The sequence below is a fragment of the Pseudorasbora parva genome, chromosome 7 (assembly GCF_024679245.1).
Source record: "Pseudorasbora parva isolate DD20220531a chromosome 7, ASM2467924v1, whole genome shotgun sequence".
Classification (NCBI taxonomy): Eukaryota; Metazoa; Chordata; class Actinopteri; order Cypriniformes; family Gobionidae; genus Pseudorasbora; species Pseudorasbora parva.
Window position 1 is genome coordinate 9,235,483 of NC_090178.1, and position 24,269 is coordinate 9,259,751.

Sequence of the window (24,269 nt, forward strand, 5' to 3'; positions counted from 1 at the left end):
CTGAAGGTTTTTAAGCTGTTGTTACAATATATTATTCTACTGTATATATACAATACTGTTCAAAAGTTTAGGTTCGGTAAGATTTTTATTTTTTAGTCCTATGCTCACCAAGGCTGCATTCATTTGACCAAAATACAGTCCAAATATAGAAAACAATCCATTGAACTGCACAGTATTAAGGATGTACCTTAATAATGTGAATTTCAATGGACTGTTTTCTATATATTTATATATTTAAAAATAATTCCTGTGATCAAAGCTGAATATTCAGCGTAATTAACCCTCTTTGGTCACATGGTCATTTTTGTGTAGACCATGATATTACAGCTTTTATCTGAAACAGAAATTTCTGTTACATTTATAAGTATCTTTACAGTCACTCTTGATCAATTCATGCGTCCTTGCTGAATAAAAGTATTAATTTCTTTCTTTCTTTTTTTTGTACTGACCCCAAACTGTTCTGCAGTAATGCACTTTTATTTTCTGTCTTTGCATGTCAGACCAGACCTTTAACGAAACTTAAAACTGCATTTACAACAAATTTAGCCTCTGTGATGTGGCGTATTTCTGAGTGAAACTTAGCCAAGCATCACCATTAGCATTGCTTATCCTCATGTTTTGGGTTTCAACTAACTCTAAGCCATATCTAGAGGCCAAAATTATATTGGAGACTTTGGCCAATAAAAACCCATCCAGTACAGCAACCGCATTGCAACTTCCTGGCAAACATTTTCGTGAAAAGCATTATTCATATTTTCCTTCAGTATATGTTCAGATTTGTGATTTATTATTATTATTAATCAATGGAACAAATAATTTTGGCAGTGAATGTTGTCAGTTTTAAGCAAGATACATGATAGTGTATAAAAATGCTGCTTTTACTTCAGAAATGTTGCCTATCTTGATAACCCTTTTGTCAATCAGGGACAGAAAGGAAACGTGGTGTGCATCTTTGTGTAATAATGACTGACACACAATCAGTGTGACTCCAGTTAACCTCCTTAGACAGGGCTGTGCACAGCGGTGTAAGTGCAATATATTTCCCCTGATTTATAGACATTTGGCAGGCAGCTCTTCTGACTGTCACTGATTTGGCCGACAGCTCTCCTTTGAGATCTCAGCTGATCCTCAAGCCGTGTGCTGTGAAGGCAGAGTTATCAACAGATTCAGGAATGTGTGCTCCGTCCAAAGCTGAATGGAAAGGTGGGGAGTTGGGACGAGGTTGGATTGGAATGAACATTTTCCCTGGTTTCACAGGCAAGGCTTAAGTCTAGTCCTAGACTAAAATGCATGTTTGAGCTGTTTTAACCAAAAGCAACTTACACTGACATGTATGTCAAGGTCATGGTTTTGTGATGCACACCAGTAATATTTTTTTCTAAGACACATCTATAAAAGCTAATTAAATATCCTAATTGAACTAAGGCCTAATCCTGGCTTAATCGAAGCCCTGTTTGTGAAACCGGGCCTTTATTTTAAAACATCAGGAGCAGGGCTATTATAGTTTTTTAAAACATTACCTTTTTTATATTATTTTTGATTTCAGTCTCTTAGATGTAATTCTTACAACATTTTTAATTTGTCTATAAAATTACAATAAAGACAGTTTTAGTTTAATATTCATTTTATTCAAGTTTACATTAAGTACTAGTAAGGTTAGTACTACTTAATAATAGCATTACGTTTCTCTTTGAGTACTAGTACCCTTTTTTATTTGAATTGTTTTTTTGGTTTTTTTTGAATTTGTAATTTTTTTTTTTCTCTTTGGAACTTGTTTTATTTTTAAATTTCATTTAAGTTTTGATTAGTTTGACCTGTTAATAAATAGTTTATTTGTGTGTGTGTGTGTGTGTGTGTATGTGTATGTGTATGTGTATGTGTATGTGTATGTGTATGTGTATGTATGTATGTATGTATGTATGTATGTATGTATGTATGTATGTATGTATGTATGTATGTATGTATGTATATATATATATATATATATATATATATATATATATATATATATATATATATATATATATATATATATATATATATATATATATATAAAATATAATATAGTATAGTATGTGAACACCCTGCTATTGCAAGTTCTCAGACAGGGTCTGAAATTGTTATCGTAGGTGCATGTCCACTGTGAGTGACATAATCTAAAAAAAAAAAAAAAAAAAATCCAGAAATCACAATATATGATTTTTTAACTATTTATTTGTATGATACAGCTGCAAATATGTATTTGAACACCTGTCTATCAGCTAGAATTCTGACCCTCAAAGACCTGTTAGTCTGCCTTTAAAATGTCCACCTCCACTCCATTTATTATCCTAAATTAGATGCACCCGTTTGAGGTTGTTAGTTACATAAAGACACCTGTCCACCCCATACAATCAGTAAGAATCAAACTACTAACATGGCCAAGACCAAAGAGCTGTCCAAAGACACTAGAGACAAAATTGTACACCTCCACAAGGCTGGAAAGGGCTACGGGGAAATTACCAAGCAACTTGGTTAAAGGTCCCGTTCTTCGCGTGTTTTCGAAGCTTTGATTATGTTTACAGTGTGCGATATAACATGAGTTCATGTTTCGCGTGTAAAAAAACCCGTATTTTTCACACAATTGACTTATCTGTACACCGCTGTTTTCTCTGTCCTAAAAACGGCCTGATGATTTCCTTGTTCTATGAAGTCCCTCCTTCAGAAACACGTAACGAGTTCTGATTGGGCCAGCGCTTCCCGTGTTGTGATTGGACAGCAGCTTAGCGCACTTTGCCCGGAAAGGTCCCGCCTCTCACCATAACGGGGAGATGCTGAATGCGCTCTTCTCCACGTGGGAGAGCAACAAGACCACACCCGCTATTTAGCGTGTTCTTGTGGGCGGAGGGTTAGTCAACAAACGGTTCTAGTGACGTCATTACATCCCTGCACTTCCTGCTGTAGTCCAAACCGGCCGTTCGCTGTAGGCTTTGAAAGGGAACTTCTGTTAACTAAAATATCTCGCTTGGCATTGAACTTTGAGCTTTATAATTTTACAGGTATTATTTATGCTCTAACAGCAACATTTCACACTAACTAAAGTTTGAAAGATGGAATCGCGAAGAACGGGACCTTTAAAAAGGTCCACTGTTGAAGCAATCATTAGAAAATGGAAGAAGCTAAACATGACTGTCAGTCTCCCTCGGACTGGGGCTCCATGCAAGATCTCACCTCATGGGGTCTCAATGATCCTAAGAAAGGTGAGAAATCAGCCCAGAACTACACAGGAGGAGCTGGTCAATGACCTCAAAAGAGCTGGGACCACCGTTTCTGTTCTGTTCCAGGTTACTGTTGGTAATACACTAAGACGTCATGGTTTGAAATCATGCATGGCACGGAAGTTTCCCCTGCTTAAACTAGCACATGTCCAGGCCTGTCTTAAGTTTGCCAATGACCATTTGGATGATTCAGAGGAGTCATGAGAGAAAGTCATGTGGTCAGATGTGACCAAAATAGAACTTTTTGGTCATAATTACACTAAACGTGTTTGGAGGAAGAAGAATGATGAGTACCATCCCAAGAAGCATCATGCATTGGGGGTGTTTTTCTGCACATGGGACAGGGCGTCTGCACTGTATTAAAGAGAGGATGACCGGGGACATGCATTGCGAGATTTTGGGGAACAACCTTCTTCCCTTGAAGCATTGAAGATGGGTCGAGGCTGGGTCTTCCAACATTACAATGGCCCGAAGCACACAGCCAGGATAACCAAGTAGTGGCTCTGTAAGAAGCATATCAAGGTTCTGGTGTGGCCTAGCCAGTCTCCAGACCTAAACCCAATAGAGAATCTTTGGAGGGAGCTCAAACTCTGTGTTTCTCAGCAACAGGCCAGAAACCTGACTGACCTAGAGATAATCTGTGTGGAGGAGTGGGCCAAAATCCCTCCTGGAGTGTGTGCAAACCTGGTGAAAAACTACTGGAAATGTTTGACCTCTGTAATTGCAAACAAAGGCTACTGTACCAAATACTAACATTGATTATCTCAGGTGTTCAAATACTTATTTGCAGCTGTATCATACAAATAAAAAGGTTAAAAAAAATCATATATTGTGATTTTCTGGATTTTTTTATTTTTAGATTATGTCTCTCACAGTGGACATGCACCTTCAATGACAATTTCAGACCCCTCCGTGATTTCTAAGTGGGAGAACTTGCAACGTGTGTGTGTGTGTGTGTGTGTGTGTGTGTGTGTGTGTGTGTGTGTGTGTGTGTGTGTGTGTGTGTGTGTGTGTGTGTGTGTGTGTGTGTGTGTGTGTGTGTGTGTGTGTGTGTGTGTGTGTGTGTGTGTGTGTGTGTGTGTGTGTGTGTGTGTCTAGTTTCAGATGGCGTTTTGTTTTTGAAGTAACATATTTTTATAAACAAAACACAATATTAATTGCTGTGTGGGCTTGCAGTCGGGTAAAGGTTGACAGAAGTGATTGTATCTTGAGGTTTAGCGTCAGCGTTTTTTTTTTTAGCTTTGCTTCCTTGTGTCCTCTATAAGAGATGCAGCATGCAAATTCAAACACAATATTTGTTTACAGGGCATCAGTGCTTTTGCTTTTTGCAGTCGGCATAGTTATAGAAGTAAGCACACATACTTAGGGGTTTATTATTATCATTAGTGTTATATGGGAATAGATTACAAGTGATTTTAAGTCCCACACATCTGCTTGCTTAAACTGTACAGTATAGGTTAAATCCTTAATAATCTAAATATGCTTATGCACCACTGACCATCTCTAAAGGTTTCTTGCCCAGGGGAGAACAGCTAGCAATAAAGGTAAGTGTGACAGAAGTGCCCAGCATCTCCTTTTTCCTGTTCTGCCACATGCATAAAGCTTACAGTACATCAATTTGATTACTGCCTCTAAAATCATTAGCTTATCAATATGGCTGGCCCATTTTGCGCAAGAAAACAAGAATGCATTGGATAAAACAGTAGACAAATCCACTCTTGCCATCCCTCATTCCTGTGCTTGAACTCATCCGTGACTGTTTGGTGTTGTGTAAAGGAAGACTGCAGAGATCTGTTCTTCCCCGAGGGGATCAGGGAAGTGCTGTCTCGCAACCAAATGCTCCCGTTGCAATGCTTCCATCGAAACTGCCTGTCAGGTGGATGAAACTCAAACAGTCATCCCGACACATCCGTTGTTATCAGAATGAATCTGCATGACTGAGCCATAATTCGCCAGGGCTTTTATTCATCAAGGACAAGCATAAAAAGCTCTAATAAGGTTGAAAGGAAACATCCGGTGTGTACTCAACTCTTGTCTTGTACTGTAATCCTGGAACTGTAACACTAAGTGTCTTCTCTGAACTTTTTAGAGCTGCACATGATACACACACATGATACTCTTGTTGTGATTTCATTTTATTGGAACTTTTAATGATTTTATACTGCAGATTAAATATTTATATTATACCCCCTAAACCTACCCATCACAGAAAACATCTTCGGAACACAAATTAAGATATTTTTTAAGAAATCTCTTAGAGCTCTCTGACCCCTCCATAGACAGCAATTGAATTACCACTTTCAAGGCCCAGAAAGGTAGTAAAGACATTGTCAAAATGGCCCATGTGACTTCAGTGGTTCAACCTTAATTTAATGAAGAGACCAGAATATGTTTGTGTGCAAAATCCCCCCAAAACTTTATTTTTTGTTTTTTATTTACATGATATTCTTATTTTTTTCTCTTTTGTTTCTTGCTGCGCACCTCTGTAAATCCCAAATGTATTACTCATCTCCACATAGAAATGAAAAATGGCCACTTACTGTAGCTCATGTCACACCAATGGTCACGTCCTGTAAATACACAGTGTAAAGTGAAACCCATACCAATCTACATTGATCACCCATTTTAAAGTGTTTCATGTAAATGCTTGGCTTTTATCCCAAATCAGACCAGAGGTCAGCAGACGACTGTCTGGGTCACTTCACAAGCTGCTTGCTGCTCCCTTTTCTAAATGTGATTTGAACATTTAAATGAAAGTGATTTGCTTGAGACCTTGTGAATCCTCAGAGAATAATCTTTCACTGTATGATCACTGTTGATTTAAGGCTTTTGTAATCTATTTTCTCCAAAGTACGTGCGCTGTCAACTGTCCTTCAGATGATGCATTCTATGACTCTCAAAATGGAGATCTTTGTGACGTAGCATGAATTGTAAACCCATCAGAGCATAAACTTATTTCTTCTGTTCTCCTTCATCTTTCTCCAGGCTCGGAGCACTGATAATCTGGACAGTTCTGGGGAGCCTGGGACCAGATCAGTGGGCACCACTGCCAACTTGAAGGGGAAGATGAGCAAAAGGTGAGAAACGGCACAACCCTCCGTCAGTATAGTCATTTAGGGTGTTTTTAAACTAGAGATTTTAGTGTAGAACTCACCTTTTTTGATGTCATAGTTTAGTTTGTTCAAATGGTATTAAAAAGGGCCCTATGAAATCGTTTTTCTTTTTACCCCAAATTCTGTTTACCATTTAATTTTTCTGGATTCCATTTCAGTGGTTTATTTTTAATTTTTGAAATGTAATGATCAAAAAGGATGTCTAATCAATTGAGTTCATAACTTAAAGGTGAACTATGTAGTATTTTTGCAGTAAAATATCCAAAAACCACTAGGCCGGTGTTATATATTTTGTTCAGTTGAGTACCTACAATATCCCAGATGTTTCCAACTATTTGTAAATTGTGAGAAAATTGCTATTTTAACTAAGGACCGGGACGTTGCAGCATTGCATTTGAGAGAGTCGCCTGTCAATTGCGTCATATCTGCGTTCCCCTCGGTTTCGGCTTTTATTTGGCATGAGCGCTTTACTCTTAGCAGTGTGAACAAGTGAACGCACGGAGTAAAGTCATAACATCGTTTTGAACACACTTAAATGTATCTAATATGATAAACAGAGCTCCATTACCTCAAAATCATAACCGGAAGAGGGGATCTGTGCAGGCGCCCGGCAAATACAAGGCGGGTATTTGTTTAACAATCGCTCCAGCAGCTTTGCTCAGGTCCATAACACTCGGTCCTGCTCTGCTTTAGACTACAGTAACGTTAATAACCGCATGCATGAACGTGATTTCTGCCCGAGTCCTATTTTTCACCGGCTGTGATGAGAAGACCACATCTCCCAAGATGCAGCGCTCACACTTTGCGTCATCAAACTACGCATTTGTTTTGCATAGGCGCCCTCCAGTGGACAAAAGCTGCATAGTGCACCTTTAATTTACTAAATTATTACAATTTAACAATAATAGTTCCCTATGAATTTTAATTTTTAGTTTTATTGGATTCTGTTTTATTATTTAAAGCTACACTGTGGGATATTTTCCCCCATCTAGCAGTGAAAAGGTATATGACAATCCAGTGAATATTAGTTGCTGTTCCTCTCAATCCCGATTTCGTTTTAACTCATACGGTGGCCGATTTAGTCCAAGATTAACATGGCTTCCAGTTCGACCTTGTTCATGACTGCCATCGAGTGTTAAAACACGAAAAGCGAAGCTTGAATTTACGGGTATGTCCCTCTTTGGCTAATGTACTTTCAAGATGGAGGAGCAACATGGCGACCGGCATTCGAAACCCTCACCCGTATGTATTTTCAATGGCATATTATAAACTTATGAGAATACTTTATTACTTGAAAGAAGTAAATATACATTAATGAGCACATATATTTTTGAAAGAACTAAGTGTTTTTAGCTAAGAATAAACTAAAAAAGTTACACAGTGTAGCTTTAATACAAATGTAATCATCAAATTAGTTATCAAATGAATTCATAAAATGTTGACAATTTATTTAATCTTTTAAAATGTAATCAAATGAAAATGTACATTTTTTTGGAAACAGTGCTGCATAATTTACTATTTTAAAATATCCGGGGGGAAAAATGCATAAGAGAGAAAGAAATCGCAGATCATAAGCAAATTAAGACACTGCGGAGACATTATACATCACATCAATTACACGTCTTTATGGGATGTGTGTGAACGCGCACACAGATTCCAGAAAATTAATGGAAATGTGAATGGACCAAAATCAAACGATCCTGGGTTTATTTAGTCAGGCTGTAGTGAAGACCTTAAGGTTTCTGTGTGTATCTGATGATGGTTTTATCCAATAAAATGTTGGACAGTTTCCACATTTTATGTAAAATTTTATTTTTAAATCTGGAATCAACAATAATGTCTGATTTCTGTCACAGAAATCATAGGTCCCTATATTAAAACAGTTTTCCAGACTAAGGTGCCCACTTAGTAACCACGCCCACTTGAACTGGTATTCCTGACCCTTAAACTCTGGACACAAAAGAGATGGAAAATATTATAGTTTAATAGTTAATAGTGTTGCTGTCAGGATTGTAGCACAGAAACTGAGTCACACTGAACACACACCAGCTCTGAACACACTGTAAAACAGGAAGAACTTGGTGTCGCTTCCTTTTGAAATGACCGATAATGGGATGCAAAGTTCCCCTGCGGTGTTCATGAGTACCTTATTGAAAACTGCCATGGTGAGCTTCTACATTCTGTGTAACTTGAAAATACAAACTAGATCTGAGGAAAAAGTGCATAGTACTTTCCTGTGTGAAGCGCAGTGCTAGTGTGTGTGTTGTTTACCTGGGCATTGATAAGTCTGTGGCAATTTTCTTTGTTTTGTTTTCCTGGTGAAAATCCTAAGACTGAACAGTAGTTTTGGTTTCACTTGCCATAATGACTAATTTAGCAGACAAGTTAAAACGTTCTAAATTCATTACTTTAAGCTTACTGCTTCAAGCACAGCTCTCTGTGATGAAAGTATACGAGTGTATGTTAACCCATTTGCTTCTTTGTTTGTGGTTCCAGGCTTTCTGTTGTGAAAGGTCACTTCCCCAAGCTTGTTGACTGTGCCCACTTTCACTATGAAAATGTGGACTTCGGTTCTATCGAGGTAAGATCTTGACATGTTGAGCAGAGGTTTTGTAGCTCTCTACTTTAGTGTCAGGAAGGCCCAAAGTATACATACGGCATCCGCTTATTATTATTTTGCCTAAAAGAAGGTGTTTTAGAGCCACCATGTAAGGAGAACAATTATTATGCCTTAAAATACTTCCTATGAAGGCATTATTACTTCCATATATAAAATATTATTTAATTATTTTAAGTGGTTTAGAAAAGAGGTTTCGGCTATTACATTTTAAAGGAAGATAGCATTCACTAAAGAATAGTGAACAATAACACCAAGAACATCAATGAAAATGTCTATTAAAATGTTTTAGTGATGTACATGTTCTGTTTGTCAGGATTCGTCAGTTAGTGTTGGACATTTAGGGTTATTATAAAGAAACAAGCAGAATATCACACAGCCAGAATATCTCCAGGGCTGATACAGCTCCTTGCTTTGTGACCTTCAGACACACACACACACACACACACACACACACACACACATCCAGATTTTGTGTTTGTGTACTCTGAAAGGAAGGAGGAAACATTTACTTCTATTTGATTCACAGATACACTGCAGTATATCAGCGCTCTTCTGCCGGTCACACAATGATCTGTGCTTTATATAAGCCCGTCTAAAATCTGTGATCAGTTGAAGAAGGTTTCAATTCACAATGATAGACATCCATTCTCAAAATGCATTTCACTGTCCCTGTGGCATTGTTTTTTGTGTTTGTGCTGCTTGTATACCCATCCTGTGTTTATAATGGCAGAGTGCTGTATACACACACACACACACACACACACACACACACACACACGCACGCACGCACACACTCGAGAGCACCTGGAGCACACTGACCACACAGCATGACTGGAGTGGGAGTCCATCTCATTAGTGTTTAAACCCCCTAAAGAAAAGAGAAAAATAAAAGACCTTTATGTTTTCTAACGTGACCCTTTGAAGCAGAAAATGCCTTTCCTCTCCTCATCTCCTCTGTGTTATTGTAAAACGATATTAATGGCCATGTACCATACTATCACCATGGTTTCTTCTATGTAATTCCATGGTATATGAATACGGTAATCATTCGTATATTTTACATGCATACTACCGGTCAAAAGTTTAAAAAAGTTTTTTTTGAAAGAGGTCTCTTATGCTCACCAAGCCTGCATTTATTTGATCAAAAATACTGTAAAAACAGTAATATTGTGAAATATTATTACAATTCAGAAGAACTGTTTTCTACTTAAATATATTTTAAAATACAATTTATTCCTGTGATGCAAAACAGAATTTTCAGCATGATTACTCCAGTCTTCAGTGTCACATGTTCTTTCAGATATCATACTAATATGCTGTATCTGTGCTCAAAAACAGTTATTTTTTATCACTGTAAAAAGCAGTTGTGCTACTTAATATTTTTGTGGAAATCGTGAACTTTTTTTTTTTTTTTGATGAATCAAATAATTGAATTTATCTCTACTGAATAAAAGCATAGAAAATAATTAATAAAAAGCTGAATACAACCAAAGCAAAAATCTTATTGACCCTAAACTCTTGAACAGTAAGTACCTTTGAATAAAATGGTTTGACCACTTACATCTCACTGGCCCTGTTTAAACCTGCTATTAAGATGCGTTTTAATCGATCAGATCACAAGAGGATGACACTAAATACAGGTGTAAACGGCCTAAAACATTTTAAGCTTGTCCCTTTTCGACCACTTCCAGAGGCAGTCAAAAACGCATTCATACGGATTGTTTTCATAGTGTAAAGGCTCATGTGGTTGAATGCGTTTGATCAGCCACAAAAGCCTGTCTGCTCCTGTACTACTTGTGATCTGATCAACCGAAATGCATCTTAAGGGGTTAGTTCACCCAAAAAGGAAAATTCTGTCAATAATGACTTACCCTAATGTCTTTCGATCATCTTCAGCCAAATTAAGATTAAACACAAATGAAGATATTTTTGTTGAAATCCGATGGCTCAAAGGCCTCCATTGACACCAATGTCAGTTCCTCTCTCAAGACCCATAAAGGCACTAAAGATGTCGTTACAAAGCCCAACTCATTACAGTGATAGTGAGATTTTACAATAGTTTTATGAAGCCAAAAATAAATAAATAACGACTTATGTAATGTTGGGCCGATTTCAAAACAAAGATTCGAACGGTTATGAATTAGTGTATTAATTCAGGATTCCCAATGTCACGTGATTTCAGCAGTTTGACGGTTTGACACGCGAGCCAAATCATGAATCAATACGCTGATTCATAAACGTTCGAAACTTTGTTTTAAAAATCGGCCCACTATATTTAAACACTATATAAGTCGTTATTTAGTTTTTTTTGCACACAAAAACTATTCTCGATGCTTCATAAAACGATTCTAGAGCCACTGTAGTGAGTTGGGCTTTGTAACGTCGTCTTTAGTGCCTTTATGGGTCTTGAGAGAGGAAATTACATTGGTGTCAATGAAGGCCTTTCTGAGCCATCGGATTTCAACAAAAATATCTTCATTTGTGTTCCGAAGATGAATGGTGGTCTTACGGGTGTCGAGCCACATGAGGGTAAGTAATTATTGACAGAACTTTCCTTTTTGGTTGAACCAACCCTTTAATACCGGGTGTCAGTTTACAGTTTCTTACAGTTTCTCCCAATGTTTATTTTTCTCCATTATGCCCTGGTGGAGTTTTGGTTTCTTGCCACTGTCGCCTTTGGCTTGGCTTGCTCAGTTGGGGACACTAACATTTTGTTTAAATCTATGTTTTCAACTAAATAGCCAAATAAAATTAATTGCTAAAGTAACTATATTAACTATATCACTGATCTGCCCACATTGTCGCTATATGATACATTGAAATGAGCTGATGACATCAGTTTTCTCCAGAGCGACTGTACAGCCAAATCAAAATTTGTTGCAATATTTTCCTGTTTAACACTGTGAAGCTGCTTTGAAACAATTGTAAAAGCGCTATATAAATTAAGTTGACTTGACTTGACTTGTAAACAGGGCCACTGATCGCACTCATTATCTAAAGCGAGGAGGAAGTTTGCACATGCTTCAGGGATATGAAACATAATTTTGGTGACTGATTTATTGTGATGGGAGGTTCCCAGCTTCTCATAAATGATCATGTGTTTGAGCATGATCTTAAACAGGCAAGTTTCTAGTAATTCATCTGTCCAGACAGATGTGCAGACATAGTGAAATGACAAAATCACTGCAATTCAAAACAAAACACATTTATGCGGTTACACAGAACTTGGAATTTCTGACACCCTACTTGGGGGGGGGGGGGGGGGGGAAGGGGCACTCAGTTTCAGTCAATCTCATGTCAATCTTGAGTACCTATAGAGTAGTATGGCATCCTTCATATCTCCGAAAAGTCTTTAGTTTTATTATATTTATAAAAGAATGATAGGCTGTACCGAGTCTTTCCGGAAGAAAAAAAAACGAGAGGTTGGAGGCGTATCGTGTGGGCGGAGCTAAAAGATGACGAGCGCGCACAAATCGGTGACGTCCTCAAGCGTGGAGAAGAAAACGCTACCCTAAATCAGATTCAACTAATACAGATATGATCCAGAATCAGATCCGGAGGCTGAAATAAATTGAACAGGAGAAGCAACAACAGCAGGACGTCCGTCTCTGTGGTATGTACTGTATTTAGTGGCCTGTCAACATTTGTGTTTACTCGCAGTTTATGAGGACATGATTCGGTTTATGGACCATTATATGCGACTAAACCTTAGCAGTAGCAAGCAAAACAGTTTTGCATGTCAGACTAGTGTAACGTTATACATAGAACAACAATGGAGTAACCGTAAGCGCATCTGAATGATGAAGCACGCTTTGTGAGAACACTAGGTTTACGTTTGGGTGGTTTTACAATAATCAAACTGACACCTATAGTGGTCAGCTAAACAAATGGATTTAAACACACACCATAGATCGCATGCTCCATTGATAAATTAACTAACGTTATACACGATCGTGTTGTTTACTGATGTTTACTTACGCTATGACAGCCAACAACACAGACATTTGAAGCAGTTTTACTCACCGTCTGCTTCTAAACCACGACCGCGAATCTTTATCGTTGGGACCGCTCCGTCAAAAACACACTTCTTTGGTAACTGTTGATTTGGTGAAGTCATGTGACAGCAGTGACCGTGGAGATCCACTTTTGCGACGTGACTGAAGCGTGATGTTGTGAAGCTTCCCGTTTCCCGAAACTTCCCGAAGTTTTTGAAACTTTGTCTATGTTTAGGATGGGAATCCAAGTCTTTAACAGTGTAAAAAGCTCAGTATGCATGAAACAGCATTTCACCCCCCTTTAAAGTCTGCAATCAAATGCGCCTTAAAATCAGACTTGCAACCTGGAAACTCATACATAAATGGATAATTCTGTGGGATCCAGGTGTGTATGCTGAATTAACACTCACTGAGATGTACACAGTTGATGATAAACATTCACCATCTCCAAGAAACATGTCTGATAAGAGTCAGGTGAACACAAAATAAAAAATTCTGGAAACATACTGGTTGTTCAGTGTCTGGATTACAGTAGTGCACGATAATGCAGGATCATGAGCATTCGCTTTAAGCATTTGTTTATGTGTGCTTGAACTTTTTCACACCTTCATGAATTAATGTCTGCTCTTTACACCTTCAGCTTACGTTTGCCAACGAGCAGAACGATGCCAGCTGGACCTCAGGCAGTGCCAAAGATCTGGTTTTCCTCGTGCAGGTGTCCTGCCAGGTGAGTGGGCACACATGCCCCAGTCAATGCTATTAATAAACAACCCCTCCTGCTACAGCCTCGGATAAAAACACAACTGATCAAATTGAACGTGACCGAAGTCAGCGCACTACGCCTTGTTTTGCGTCTTCCTATCTTCTGTTGGCATCTTGTTTGTTGACTTCCCCCTCCCTCTTTCCCCTACTCTCTCTCTTTCTCTGAAATCTAGGGTAAGACGTGGATGGTGCGGCGCTCATACGAAGAGTTCCGGACGCTGGACGCCCACCTGCATCAGTGCATTTACGACCGCCGTTACTCACAGCTTTTGGTCCTTCCCGCCCTCTGTGAGATCGGAGAACGGGTGGAGGTGAGTTTGACTACACTGGATGCTAATGCTTCTTATCTCATTTAGCTTCAGCGGAGCTTCATGTTGTACCAATAACAGTTAGCTGCTCAGTATTGAGGTCGTCCGGCCAGTTATGTAAGTTGGTGTCCGGACCCTTAGGGACAGTGCTGGGAAAGACACCACAATATCTTTTAAACCGTATACAGTAAATGTCTTTACTGTAACTTTTGATCATTTAAAGCTTCCTTGCTGAGTAAAAACTTAAAATTTTACTGACCTGATTTTACTTGAGATTGTCAATTTGAGCTTAACTTGTATAGAACCCGGTACATCGCTTTAACTCAATCTTCTTCAGTGATATCTTTGAGTAGTGTTTGACAACTGAATGAATTTGCTGTTTTAACATGCATGCTGTTCACACAGATCTTCACACCACTGTTGTCGGAGTATCTGAACCGCCTCTCCATGATTGTGGACAATAAGCTGAACTGTGGGCCGGTTCTCTCCTGGATGGAGGTGAGAGACAAACACAGAGATGAGATGGCAAACAAATATTAGAATAGATAAGAACTGAAATATAGAAGAAATGTATATAAAAAAAATATAGTTCACCCAAAAATTTTAATTGTCATTTACTCACCATGTCATTCCAAACCTGTTTGCATGTCTTTCTTCTGCGAAACACAAAAGATATTTTAAAGAATGTTGGCAACTAAGCATTATTGTAGACCATTGACTTCTATTCACACCACTAAAAAATGTGTTAAAGGGTTGGTTCACTCAAAAATGAAAATTCTGTCATTAATTACTTACCCTCATGTCGTTTGACACCCGTAAGACCGCCGTTCATCTTCGGAACACAAGTGAAGATATTTTTGTTGAAATACGATGGCTCAGAAAGGCCTTCATTGACACCAATGTCATTTCCTCTCTCAAGACCCATAAAAGGCACTAAAGACGTCGTTACAAAGCCCAACTCACTACAGTGGCTCTACAATCATTTTATGTGATGAGAATAGTTTTTGTTCACACAAAAAAAACGAAATAACGACTTTTACATGGGCCGATTTCAAAACAAAGCTTCGAACCGTTATGAATCAGCATATTGATTCATGATTCGGCTCGTGTGTCAAACTGCTGAAATCATGTGACTTTGATGATCCGAATCATGAATCAATACGGTTCAAAGCTTTGTTTTGAAATCGGTCCATCGACCCCAGTGAGATGGGGTGTGTAATGCGAAATTAGTGCCTTTTATGGGTCTTGAGAGAGGAAATGACATTGGTGTCAATGAAGGCCTTTTGGATTTCAACAATAATTTCTTCATTTGTCATTTGAAGATTAACAAAGGTCTTACGGGTGTCGAATGACATGAGGGTAAGTAATTCATGACAGAATTTTCATTTTTGGGTGAACTAACCCTTTAACCATCCAGCCAAATATGAATGATAAAAAATAAAAGAGCTTATCAAAATCTTGGAAACTAGCTGGGGGCATGCCTGCTTTTGGCGCTGAAACTACGCCCACTAGGGGTAAAGCTGCCGTAAGCACACAAGACAACACTCATTGGTAGGCACGTACTGCCAACGATGGCACCAGTGGTTGGCGGGATGGGAGGATGAAGGCGGGCAGATAGTCGGCTTGACCCCATTCTGCATGATCACTGCATATTAGGCAGGTGTAGGTCACCTTGATCAGCTCTCCATCAAGGTGGCTCTTCACAAAATAAATCCACCTCTTGATATCATCTCTTTTTTTTCGCAACCAGGTAATAACTAGCTAGTAAACTGTGGGCTATAGTAACTAACGTGAATTACAGTAACTCAACTACTGATTAGACTGTAACTAATCACACAGACTGATGTGAATGTTCACTAGAGTTAGGGGAGGGGCCAGGCTCAGTGGCTCCAGTGCGTAATCGAGCAACCGTTTTAGCACCGCCCGAAAAACCCTGAACACAAATAGTGATAACTCTTTAACGTCTTTTAATGTTTATGTTTAACATTAACTGTCTTGGTTTAATGTCTTCGTAACGTGTTTCAGCAATACTTTTCTAACATTTATAATGTGTTTAAAGGGAGGGTGAAATGCTGTTTCATGCATACTGAGCTTTTTACACTGTTAAAGACTTGGATTCCCATTCTAAACAGACAAAGTTTCAAAAACTAATGTTGGACGTTAGTGTTGTAATGTTAACAACTAATGTTGTTGTTTCTGTGTTAAAAATACTCCTTCCGGTTTTCCACAAGTTTCGGAGAGTTTTTTTTCGAGTATGGGTCGGCTTGACGTCGACAGAGCGGAAGGTCCTTGTATGGGCCGTACGGGCTCTTCTCCCGGAAGAGTGCGTGCGCGCGTGATTAGAACGAGAGAGGAAATGCACGCCCATAAACACTGCTCTCAGCTGCAGATCTACTCGTCTGTGCAACACTTCAGTGGCGCCGCGCTCCACTTTATTCCTATGGGTGACATCGAGCGACTTCAACGCTTCAGCACAGCATTCCGGGAAGGCAGCGCTGCATTTGAACTGATTTGAACGCAGAAATTACGTTAAATAATCTTTATTTGATTTTATGAGATTTTTGATTTAGTAAAACATGGCTGTTTTTTTCTTGCTGCATTACAGCTAATAGCTTTTTACAATCATTGCAGATTGACAACCATGGCAACAGGTTCCTGCTGAAAGAAGAAGCATCTTTAAACGTCCCCGCCATCGCTGCTGCTCACGTCATCAAGCGCTACACTGCCCAGGCTAGCGATGAGATCTCCATTGAGGTACTCAGACCACTTACTTTGGGAGATACGAACGAATTCAATGTTTTAAATAAAGTGAAAGTGACCCATACTGAGAATTTGTCCTCTGCATTTAACCCATCCAAGTTAATGTACACACATTAGGAGTAGTGAAAACACACACACACACACACACACACTGCAAACTGTGGACACACACCCAGAGCGATTATGGGTTTAGATGCCTTGCTCAGGTGGCACCTTAGTCCTTTCCTGCTGGTAATGAGAATTAAACCTGCAATCTTCAGGTTACCAGTCTGACTCTAACCATCAGGCCACGACTGCACCCAAATAAATCTCTTTCCGTCAAAGCTGCAGCCGACTAGCTGCTTGTTCCGTTCAGTGTTGTACATCAAACTACATCATAAACTCCAAACTCTTCCAAAAGACCTTGTACCCAGTTACAGTTCTCTCTTTCTCTTGTCCTGTCCTTATTCTGCACATGCATGCACAGCCTGCCTGGTCCTGGGACATCGTTTTGTTCTCTTTGCTCTTCCTCCTTTTCTTCCTCATCCATCAGGTCTATTCCTGTCACCCCCCTCCCTGTACACTGCTCCATTTACAGCGTCTCTTTCTGGGCCAGAGAATGGGGTGACCCAAACTTAGAACATATTGAGGTCCCTTCTCTCTCTCTTTTTCTTTCTGTCACTCTTCAATTCTTTAGCATATGTATGCCATGATTTTTCTAAAATACACCACACAGCAATAACCACATACCAGTGCTCTAACAACTTCTCCTAAACCACATGGGAATGCGTTAGCAACCACCCGGGACAAACTAGTAGCCACCTAGAAACTCCTTAGCGACCATGCCAAGCACCCTAGCGACCACTTGGCAGTCTATCTGTCTTGTTGTATATCTATATGGAATCTTTAAGTCTATTGAACATTTTAGCAAGCGTCAAAACAGCTTTTTAGTAATGCTGTATTTATCTGTCTGTTGAAAGCCCTAGCAACCGCTCTGAATTCTTTTGCAAAATACCTAGTAAAGACAACCACCTAGAACAACTTAACAGCCACCCAGAAACACCCTAGCAACAACTTCAAGCATTTTAACAACTACTTAGTAATGCTGTATGTATCTATCTGCCTATTTTATTTTATTTTTTAGGATTTGAGACATTTAGGTAAGGCTTTTATTTAAGAGAACATCAACATTTGGCTGGAGAAACTTTCCATTTTTAGTTTCTTTTTTGTATTTGTTCTGTGTTTTCTCTCCTCTCAGGCTTGATTCTTTCTCTATCTGCTCTCAAGTGCAATATAGGAACCGATATGTTTTTTTCCCCTTCCTCTTTTTAAAATTTGGGTCAAAGTGTATTTCGGCACGCAACAGTGCTTTTGAATAGATGTTGTTAAAATGTATGAAGAGAGTGTTGTCTACAGTACACATGATTGTAGCTGTTGACATTTTTGTGGTTTAAACAAATATCAACTCAATCATCATCCTAAAATATCTTTAACGAGTTTTTTGACACTCTCAGTGCACAAGCATATAGCATATAACTCTTACTGAATGTGTGTGTCAGTTTGCATGTTAATCGCTTGGTTGTGTCTTTCTTCCTCTTTCTAAAGGTTGGTGATATTTTGTCTGTGATTGACATGCCGCCCAAAGAGGACACCACGTGGTGGAGAGGAAAGCATGGATTCCAGGTACCTGTCTAAACCTCATGACCTGATATGGGCCATCTTCAGTAACACTGTCAACTTAAGTCCATTGTTCCCCTCTTTTTCTCAGGTTGGCTTCTTTCCCAGTGAATGTGTGGAATTAATCAATGAGAAGTTGCAGCAGTCAGTCAGTGCTTCCGTCAGTAAGCAAGGTACCACGCACACTGTCTTTTATCTAGATATCAGGAGGGTACTGGAAGTAGAAATACCATTTAGGGTGCTTTCACATCTCTAGTTCGGTTCATTTGGTCCGAACCAAGGGCAAACAATTATACATTGTTGCATTTTTCAGCTTTTTTGGTTCCTTTTCACACCACACTGATTACTTTGGTCCGAACCAGTTGAAACGAACCAAAACGCAAGCACGTTACAACATCCACATCACTCATTGGCCATGGCGTATTTCCTAAACTGCTTTTTGATTGGTCAGAATTTACATGTGGGAAAATTCCAGCAGAAGAGGCAAAGCCAGCAAACTATAATAACACTATGGAGAGACGACTGCGCGGGCCAGTTTTGTCCCTGCCCATAATCTACTACACTGTGTGTATTTACCACAGTATGCAAATACCTTTCTATAATGAAGCACGGATGCGACGTGAAAACAACGTTCTAATGCACTGCAGACGGCGAACGCGCATCGCTCATCACTTCAAGAGGAGGCGTGCATTAATTATTAACTCTTGACATGCTCATCTTCCTGAAAATATTGCCAACGATCTATCAGGTAATAATGTCATGCACACAATGTCAGCGCAGCCGACTACGGCAGCTGGCTCAGTCCAAAAATGATCAGTACTTTTGCAGTTGGTTCTGTTCGAGGTCGGATCACGTTCTCACCACAAACAAACCGCTCCAGAGTTCGTTTGAAAGCGTACCGAGACCACCTCTTCAAGGAGGTCTCGGTACGCTTGTTTGGTCCGCTTTTGGTGCGCACCCGAGTGCGATTGCTGCTTTCAGACCTGACCAAATGAACCGCACCAAAGAGGGAAACGAACTCTAGTACGATTCAACCAAACTAAATGAGGCAGGTGTGAAAGCACCCTTAGTCTATTAGCAAAATTGATTGAAAACTATACTTCCAGAAAATTGCTGAAAAAGTTTTGTCATTTCTGATCTTTACTTTTTGCTGCTTGACCGATGCTTCAGTACACATTGGCTGTTCTTCTGTTTCAGAGGTGGATATGTTGAACTCCAAACCTGGTGTTACCAACACGACTGGGCCTTCGTCTCCAACATCAGGTATGTTCATATTAATGGTCATTTTTTTTACTTTTTAGTAGTTGCAATTAGGGCTGGGCATAGTAGATTACAGACGCAATGACATGGAAGTAGCGACTTCTCTATTGTGACGTTCATCTGAGTGTATGGGACTATTGAAATAGAGCGGGGACTTGGTTCTATGCTTTGGTTGTTGATTGGATTTTTAAGATGTACATTGCACTCAAAAGTGGAGGCAGATGAATGTGAGCTTGCAGGTGCTGGATATAAAGGTCCCATGGTATGGATTTTTTTATTTATTTTATATTTCCTGAGGTTTACTTATATTTTTTAATATGGTTTTTACATTAAAAAAGTCATAATTTAGAAATAAAATGCATTTTTTCTATACTGCTATTAGGCCTCTGGCTTGAATGCTCTGTTTCAAGGGGCGTGTCTGCTGAGAGACGTCACCCACTGTTGTGATTGGCTGACATATTTGCATTTGAAATAAGATTATGTGGTGGAGGGGGCGTGGTTTAGTCAGGTGCGAGTAGCAGCTGCAGCACTCACTGCCAGTCCAGAGATGGAGAGCTGGGAAAAGATTGCTAAGGAACTGTCATTGTACCGAGATGTTGAGAGCAAGTTTATTTTGTTTGTATCTGAGAGCTCTGAATAAACACGAGTGAACTTTGCAACGTTATTTCTCTCACAGAATGCTTTCACTACAACTAACAGCAAACATGAAATTGACATGAATACAGTAAGAGCTTCTGTTGACAGCGTCATTCAAACGGCAGTTTGGACAAGTGTGCACTGCAGATATACGTGTGTTTGACAGATCAGTATAAAGAGTGTTCTGTGATCGCTCTCTGTGGTTTAATCATTTAAATAACAGATTTGTTTCATGCTGCTAACAGAAACGACGTGAAGGTGATCGTTTTAGTCACTGGCTTGATTCACTAATGCATCAAGATGGCCGGTGGGACGGACAGTATTAAACGATTTAGAAAGAAAGTCTGGGTGAACTTAAATGATTAGCTACACATAGCTACTATTACGACATAACAGGAGAATTCAAGATCAGCTCATCTGGGCTCTCATTTTCTCAAAGGCAGAGAAAGACAGCTAGAACTCGGTTCACACTGAAAATTTCTAGCCACTCAGGGACAATATTCAGGCAAGGGGAACTCATATTAATGTTGAAAAACCTCATAAAATGAAAATTTCATGCCATGGGACCTTAAAGTGACTGGAAACGTCCTGCAATCCTGCAGACATCACTAGAGCAAAGTCTGATGTTTTACTGGAAGGTCCAGTTTTGACATTTTGATTAAACATTACAAGGTCAAACCTAGAGCTAGTAAACAGTATAAGAGTAAATACTGCTATACTCCTGCTATACTCCTATACTGCTATTAAACAGTATAGTAGACTTGATCTAGTGATGTGTAGTTGTTAGAGAGTGAGAGACATTAGCAACGTCTCCACTAAAAGCCAAGCTGTAAGTTTTATTACTTAAAAACAACAACATTGCAACCCTGCTATTGAGAAACGTCACATACTGTAGCTCTTCAGAGGCAAAATGGTTTTATTGAGAAAGTCATGGGCCTGACAAGTTTTTGTGCATGAGATACATTTTAAGGCCCTCTCCCAAATGGAACTCTAAGCCCTTGCGATCTTCCTCCGAGTCCACACTTTCGGGATGCCGCTTTGACCGTCGGGAAGAAGTCTGCTGTGGAACTTCTGTGCAGGCTCGGCAAAAGGGAGAAATATCGGCCACTTGTAAGCAATCTTCTGAAATCTAAAATGACAAATGGGTCACTATACAGTCTTGTGGACTTAATGGACACAGTTACACAGGAAATGTACCATTTGGGACAGGGCATGAGAGGGAGAGAGCATGGATAGAGCATGCTTTACATAGATAATAAAATCATTTTTGTTTTTATTGTTTTGTCTTTTGATGTGGTAGTCTGCAAGAATCTTTGAAATAACTGAAATAATTTGGTAAAGTATATCTATATCGAACCGTAATGCAGTCCAAAAACTACTGAAACTACTTTAGCTGTGCATTTACGGGATAATATTGTCAAAGTATATCTATATCGAACTGTAATGCAGTCCAGAAACTACTTTAGCTGTGCATTTACTGGAAATTATTGTCAGAATCAAGCATTCAACAACCACATGGTATAAGATCTAGATACACAACCAGTCAAAAGCTTCGGTAAACCCAATGTAATGTATTCCTGAGATGGCTAAGTTAGATTTTCAGCATCATTACCCCAGTCTTCACTGTCACATGATCCTTCATTCTAATATGCTGATTTGTTCAAAATACATTATCGATGTTGTAAACAGTTGCATAATATTTTTGTGGAAGGGATGTTTTTTCCTTCTTTTCCCCCCTTTTTTTCAGGATTCTTTGAAAAAACCTAGCATTGTAAATGTCTTTACTGGGACCTTTGTTCAGTTTAAATGGTCCTTGATGAATGAAAGAATTAATTTCTTTCATTATTTATATTACTGCCCCCAAACTTTTGAACAGCAGTGAACATCAACCACCCTCTAAATATTGGTATCGGCACCTTGAAAAACCTACATCAGTCAACCACTAATGATGAAAAGGTGATATTTCGCCCAGCCCTAGTTGTTTTGTATAAAACACATGCTTTGGTTACTTTTCTAGCACAGGTGATATTGTAGCCTTTGGTGACACTGCTGCTGTTGTTAAGGTTTTTTTTAATTGCCTTGAAAGCCGCTGCAGTCAAAACGACATCTCTGCTATTATTTGTCACAAATGTATGTCTAAAGAAATTTAGGTTAGTCTTCTGTACATGACAGCAGCATCTTCTAATGAAATGCTTTAACAGTGATTTATTAGTTTATAATAACACTAAAGATGCATTTGATGTTTCTGTCGATTGTGTTCCCTTCTTTTTCTCTCAGTTCTTCATCCTTGGTTCCTAAGCCTGGCTGGTAACAACTTCAGTGAATTTACTTAAACTAACATTTTTGTATCCGTCTTTTTCTAACGCCTTCTGTCCTCTGAGACACCTGGGGTTTGTAATAGAGATCTCGGTTGTTTATACGGCAGGCAGGGAACGTGTGGGAGGTTTGGAGAGGGTGAGCTCGGGTGTTGGATGGTAAAGACAGCAAAAATGTTGTATAATTCATTAAAGTATTCATGTGGGCATCATCCTCTAGTATCTGTTGAAGAATTGCAGGCTGCTTGTTGTATAAATGAGAATGTGTTAGTGGGCAATGAGGATTGATTTTGACTGTGCTTGCTCCATGTCATATTGAACTTTTTAACAATGCGCCCTAACCAGGCATGATGCAACAAGATTCCTGCGACAAGCAGTGGACATCATAAGTCAAATACAAAATGTAGTTTTACTACTCACAAGATGTCCTAGAGATGTCCTCATCACACCTAGTTAAGCCATGTTGATGATACGTTTCTGAAAGTGCTGCTTTTTAGATGTCATTAATGATGACTTGCATAACAAATGTCAAAGGCCCTCATGTAACTCATTTAAAGGTATGGTAGGCAATTTTCAGAAGAGGCTGGCAATAGCAAGCTAGCTTTGAAAGCATAAGATCCCACTCTCCCTTTAGAGCATCTCCAAAGCCAGGGCTCCTTCAAAACTCATTAACATGTACAGCAGGGAGCAAACAAAGTGTCACGAGACGGTGTTAAACTACCTCATGTCTCAAAGCAAATAACATTAGAATAACTTAAAGAGCACTGATCTGTATCACTGGACTGCTGCAGATTCATTTTTTGTTGATTGTGTTCCCATTTGAAATGTTTACATTCGAGTCACAAAGAATAATGTCACAGATTTCCATCGCTTCCAAATTATAGTAGTGATGGCATGAACGCAGCATAAGCTGGTTGTTTTGGGTCAGGAGAATCTAAAAGTAAAAGTTGGCTGCTGTTTCGTTTGCGGTACTTGGTGACTGACTTCTGTCTAACTCTGAATAGCATTAAACGAGTTGATAATAATGAATTTTGACAGGCAGATAGGACATTATATCATTGCATTCGGACCGACTAACATTTTATGATCGTAAAGAGAACGTAAAGAGAATCAGAATGTGTAGACTTTTAACCACCATAACAAAAAATATTCTGGAACAAATCGCCTACCCTGCCTTTAACTTTCTTATCCTACATTTATGTGTCATCCAGGTCATTGACCTCAAATGAAAATTCTATCAAATTAAGTACCCTCATGTAGTTTGATACCTGTAAGACCTCCGTTTGTCATTTCCTCTCTCAAGACCCATAAAGGCACTAAAGACGTCGTTACAAAGCCCATCACACTACAGTGGTTCTCACAAAAACTATTCTTGTTGCTTCATAAAATTATTGTAGAGCCACTGTAGTGAGATGGGCTTTGTAACGTCGTCTTTAGTGCCTTTATGGGTCTTGAGAGAGGAAATGACATTGGTGTCAATGAAGGCCTTTCTGAGCCATCGTATTTCAACAAAAATATCTTCATTTGTGTTCTAAAGATTAACGGAGGTCTTACAGGTGTCGAACAACAACGAATTAATGACTGAAT

General features: G+C 39.1%; 1 protein-coding gene across 3 annotated transcripts in view; it reads left to right on the plus strand.

Annotated features, from left to right (window-relative positions):
* arhgap33 (Rho GTPase activating protein 33) overlaps positions 1–24,269 on the plus strand; it is a 76,577-nt gene that overhangs the window by 36,344 nt on the left and 15,964 nt on the right. For 2 of the 3 annotated variants that reach the window (XM_067448002.1, XM_067448003.1), the window contains exons 2-10: positions 6,243–6,334; positions 8,867–8,951; positions 13,626–13,712; positions 13,921–14,058; positions 14,461–14,553; positions 16,687–16,809; positions 18,400–18,477; positions 18,563–18,644; positions 19,669–19,734. In XM_067448002.1, the coding sequence (XP_067304103.1) occupies positions 6,243–6,334; positions 8,867–8,951; positions 13,626–13,712; positions 13,921–14,058; positions 14,461–14,553; positions 16,687–16,809; positions 18,400–18,477; positions 18,563–18,644; positions 19,669–19,734 (844 nt within the window). Of the gene's footprint in view, positions 1–4,766; positions 4,802–6,242; positions 6,335–8,866; positions 8,952–13,625; positions 13,713–13,920; positions 14,059–14,460; positions 14,554–16,686; positions 16,810–18,399; positions 18,478–18,562; positions 18,645–19,668; positions 19,735–24,269 lie in introns of all 3 variants that reach the window. The other variant, XM_067448004.1, reaches the window with a different exon arrangement.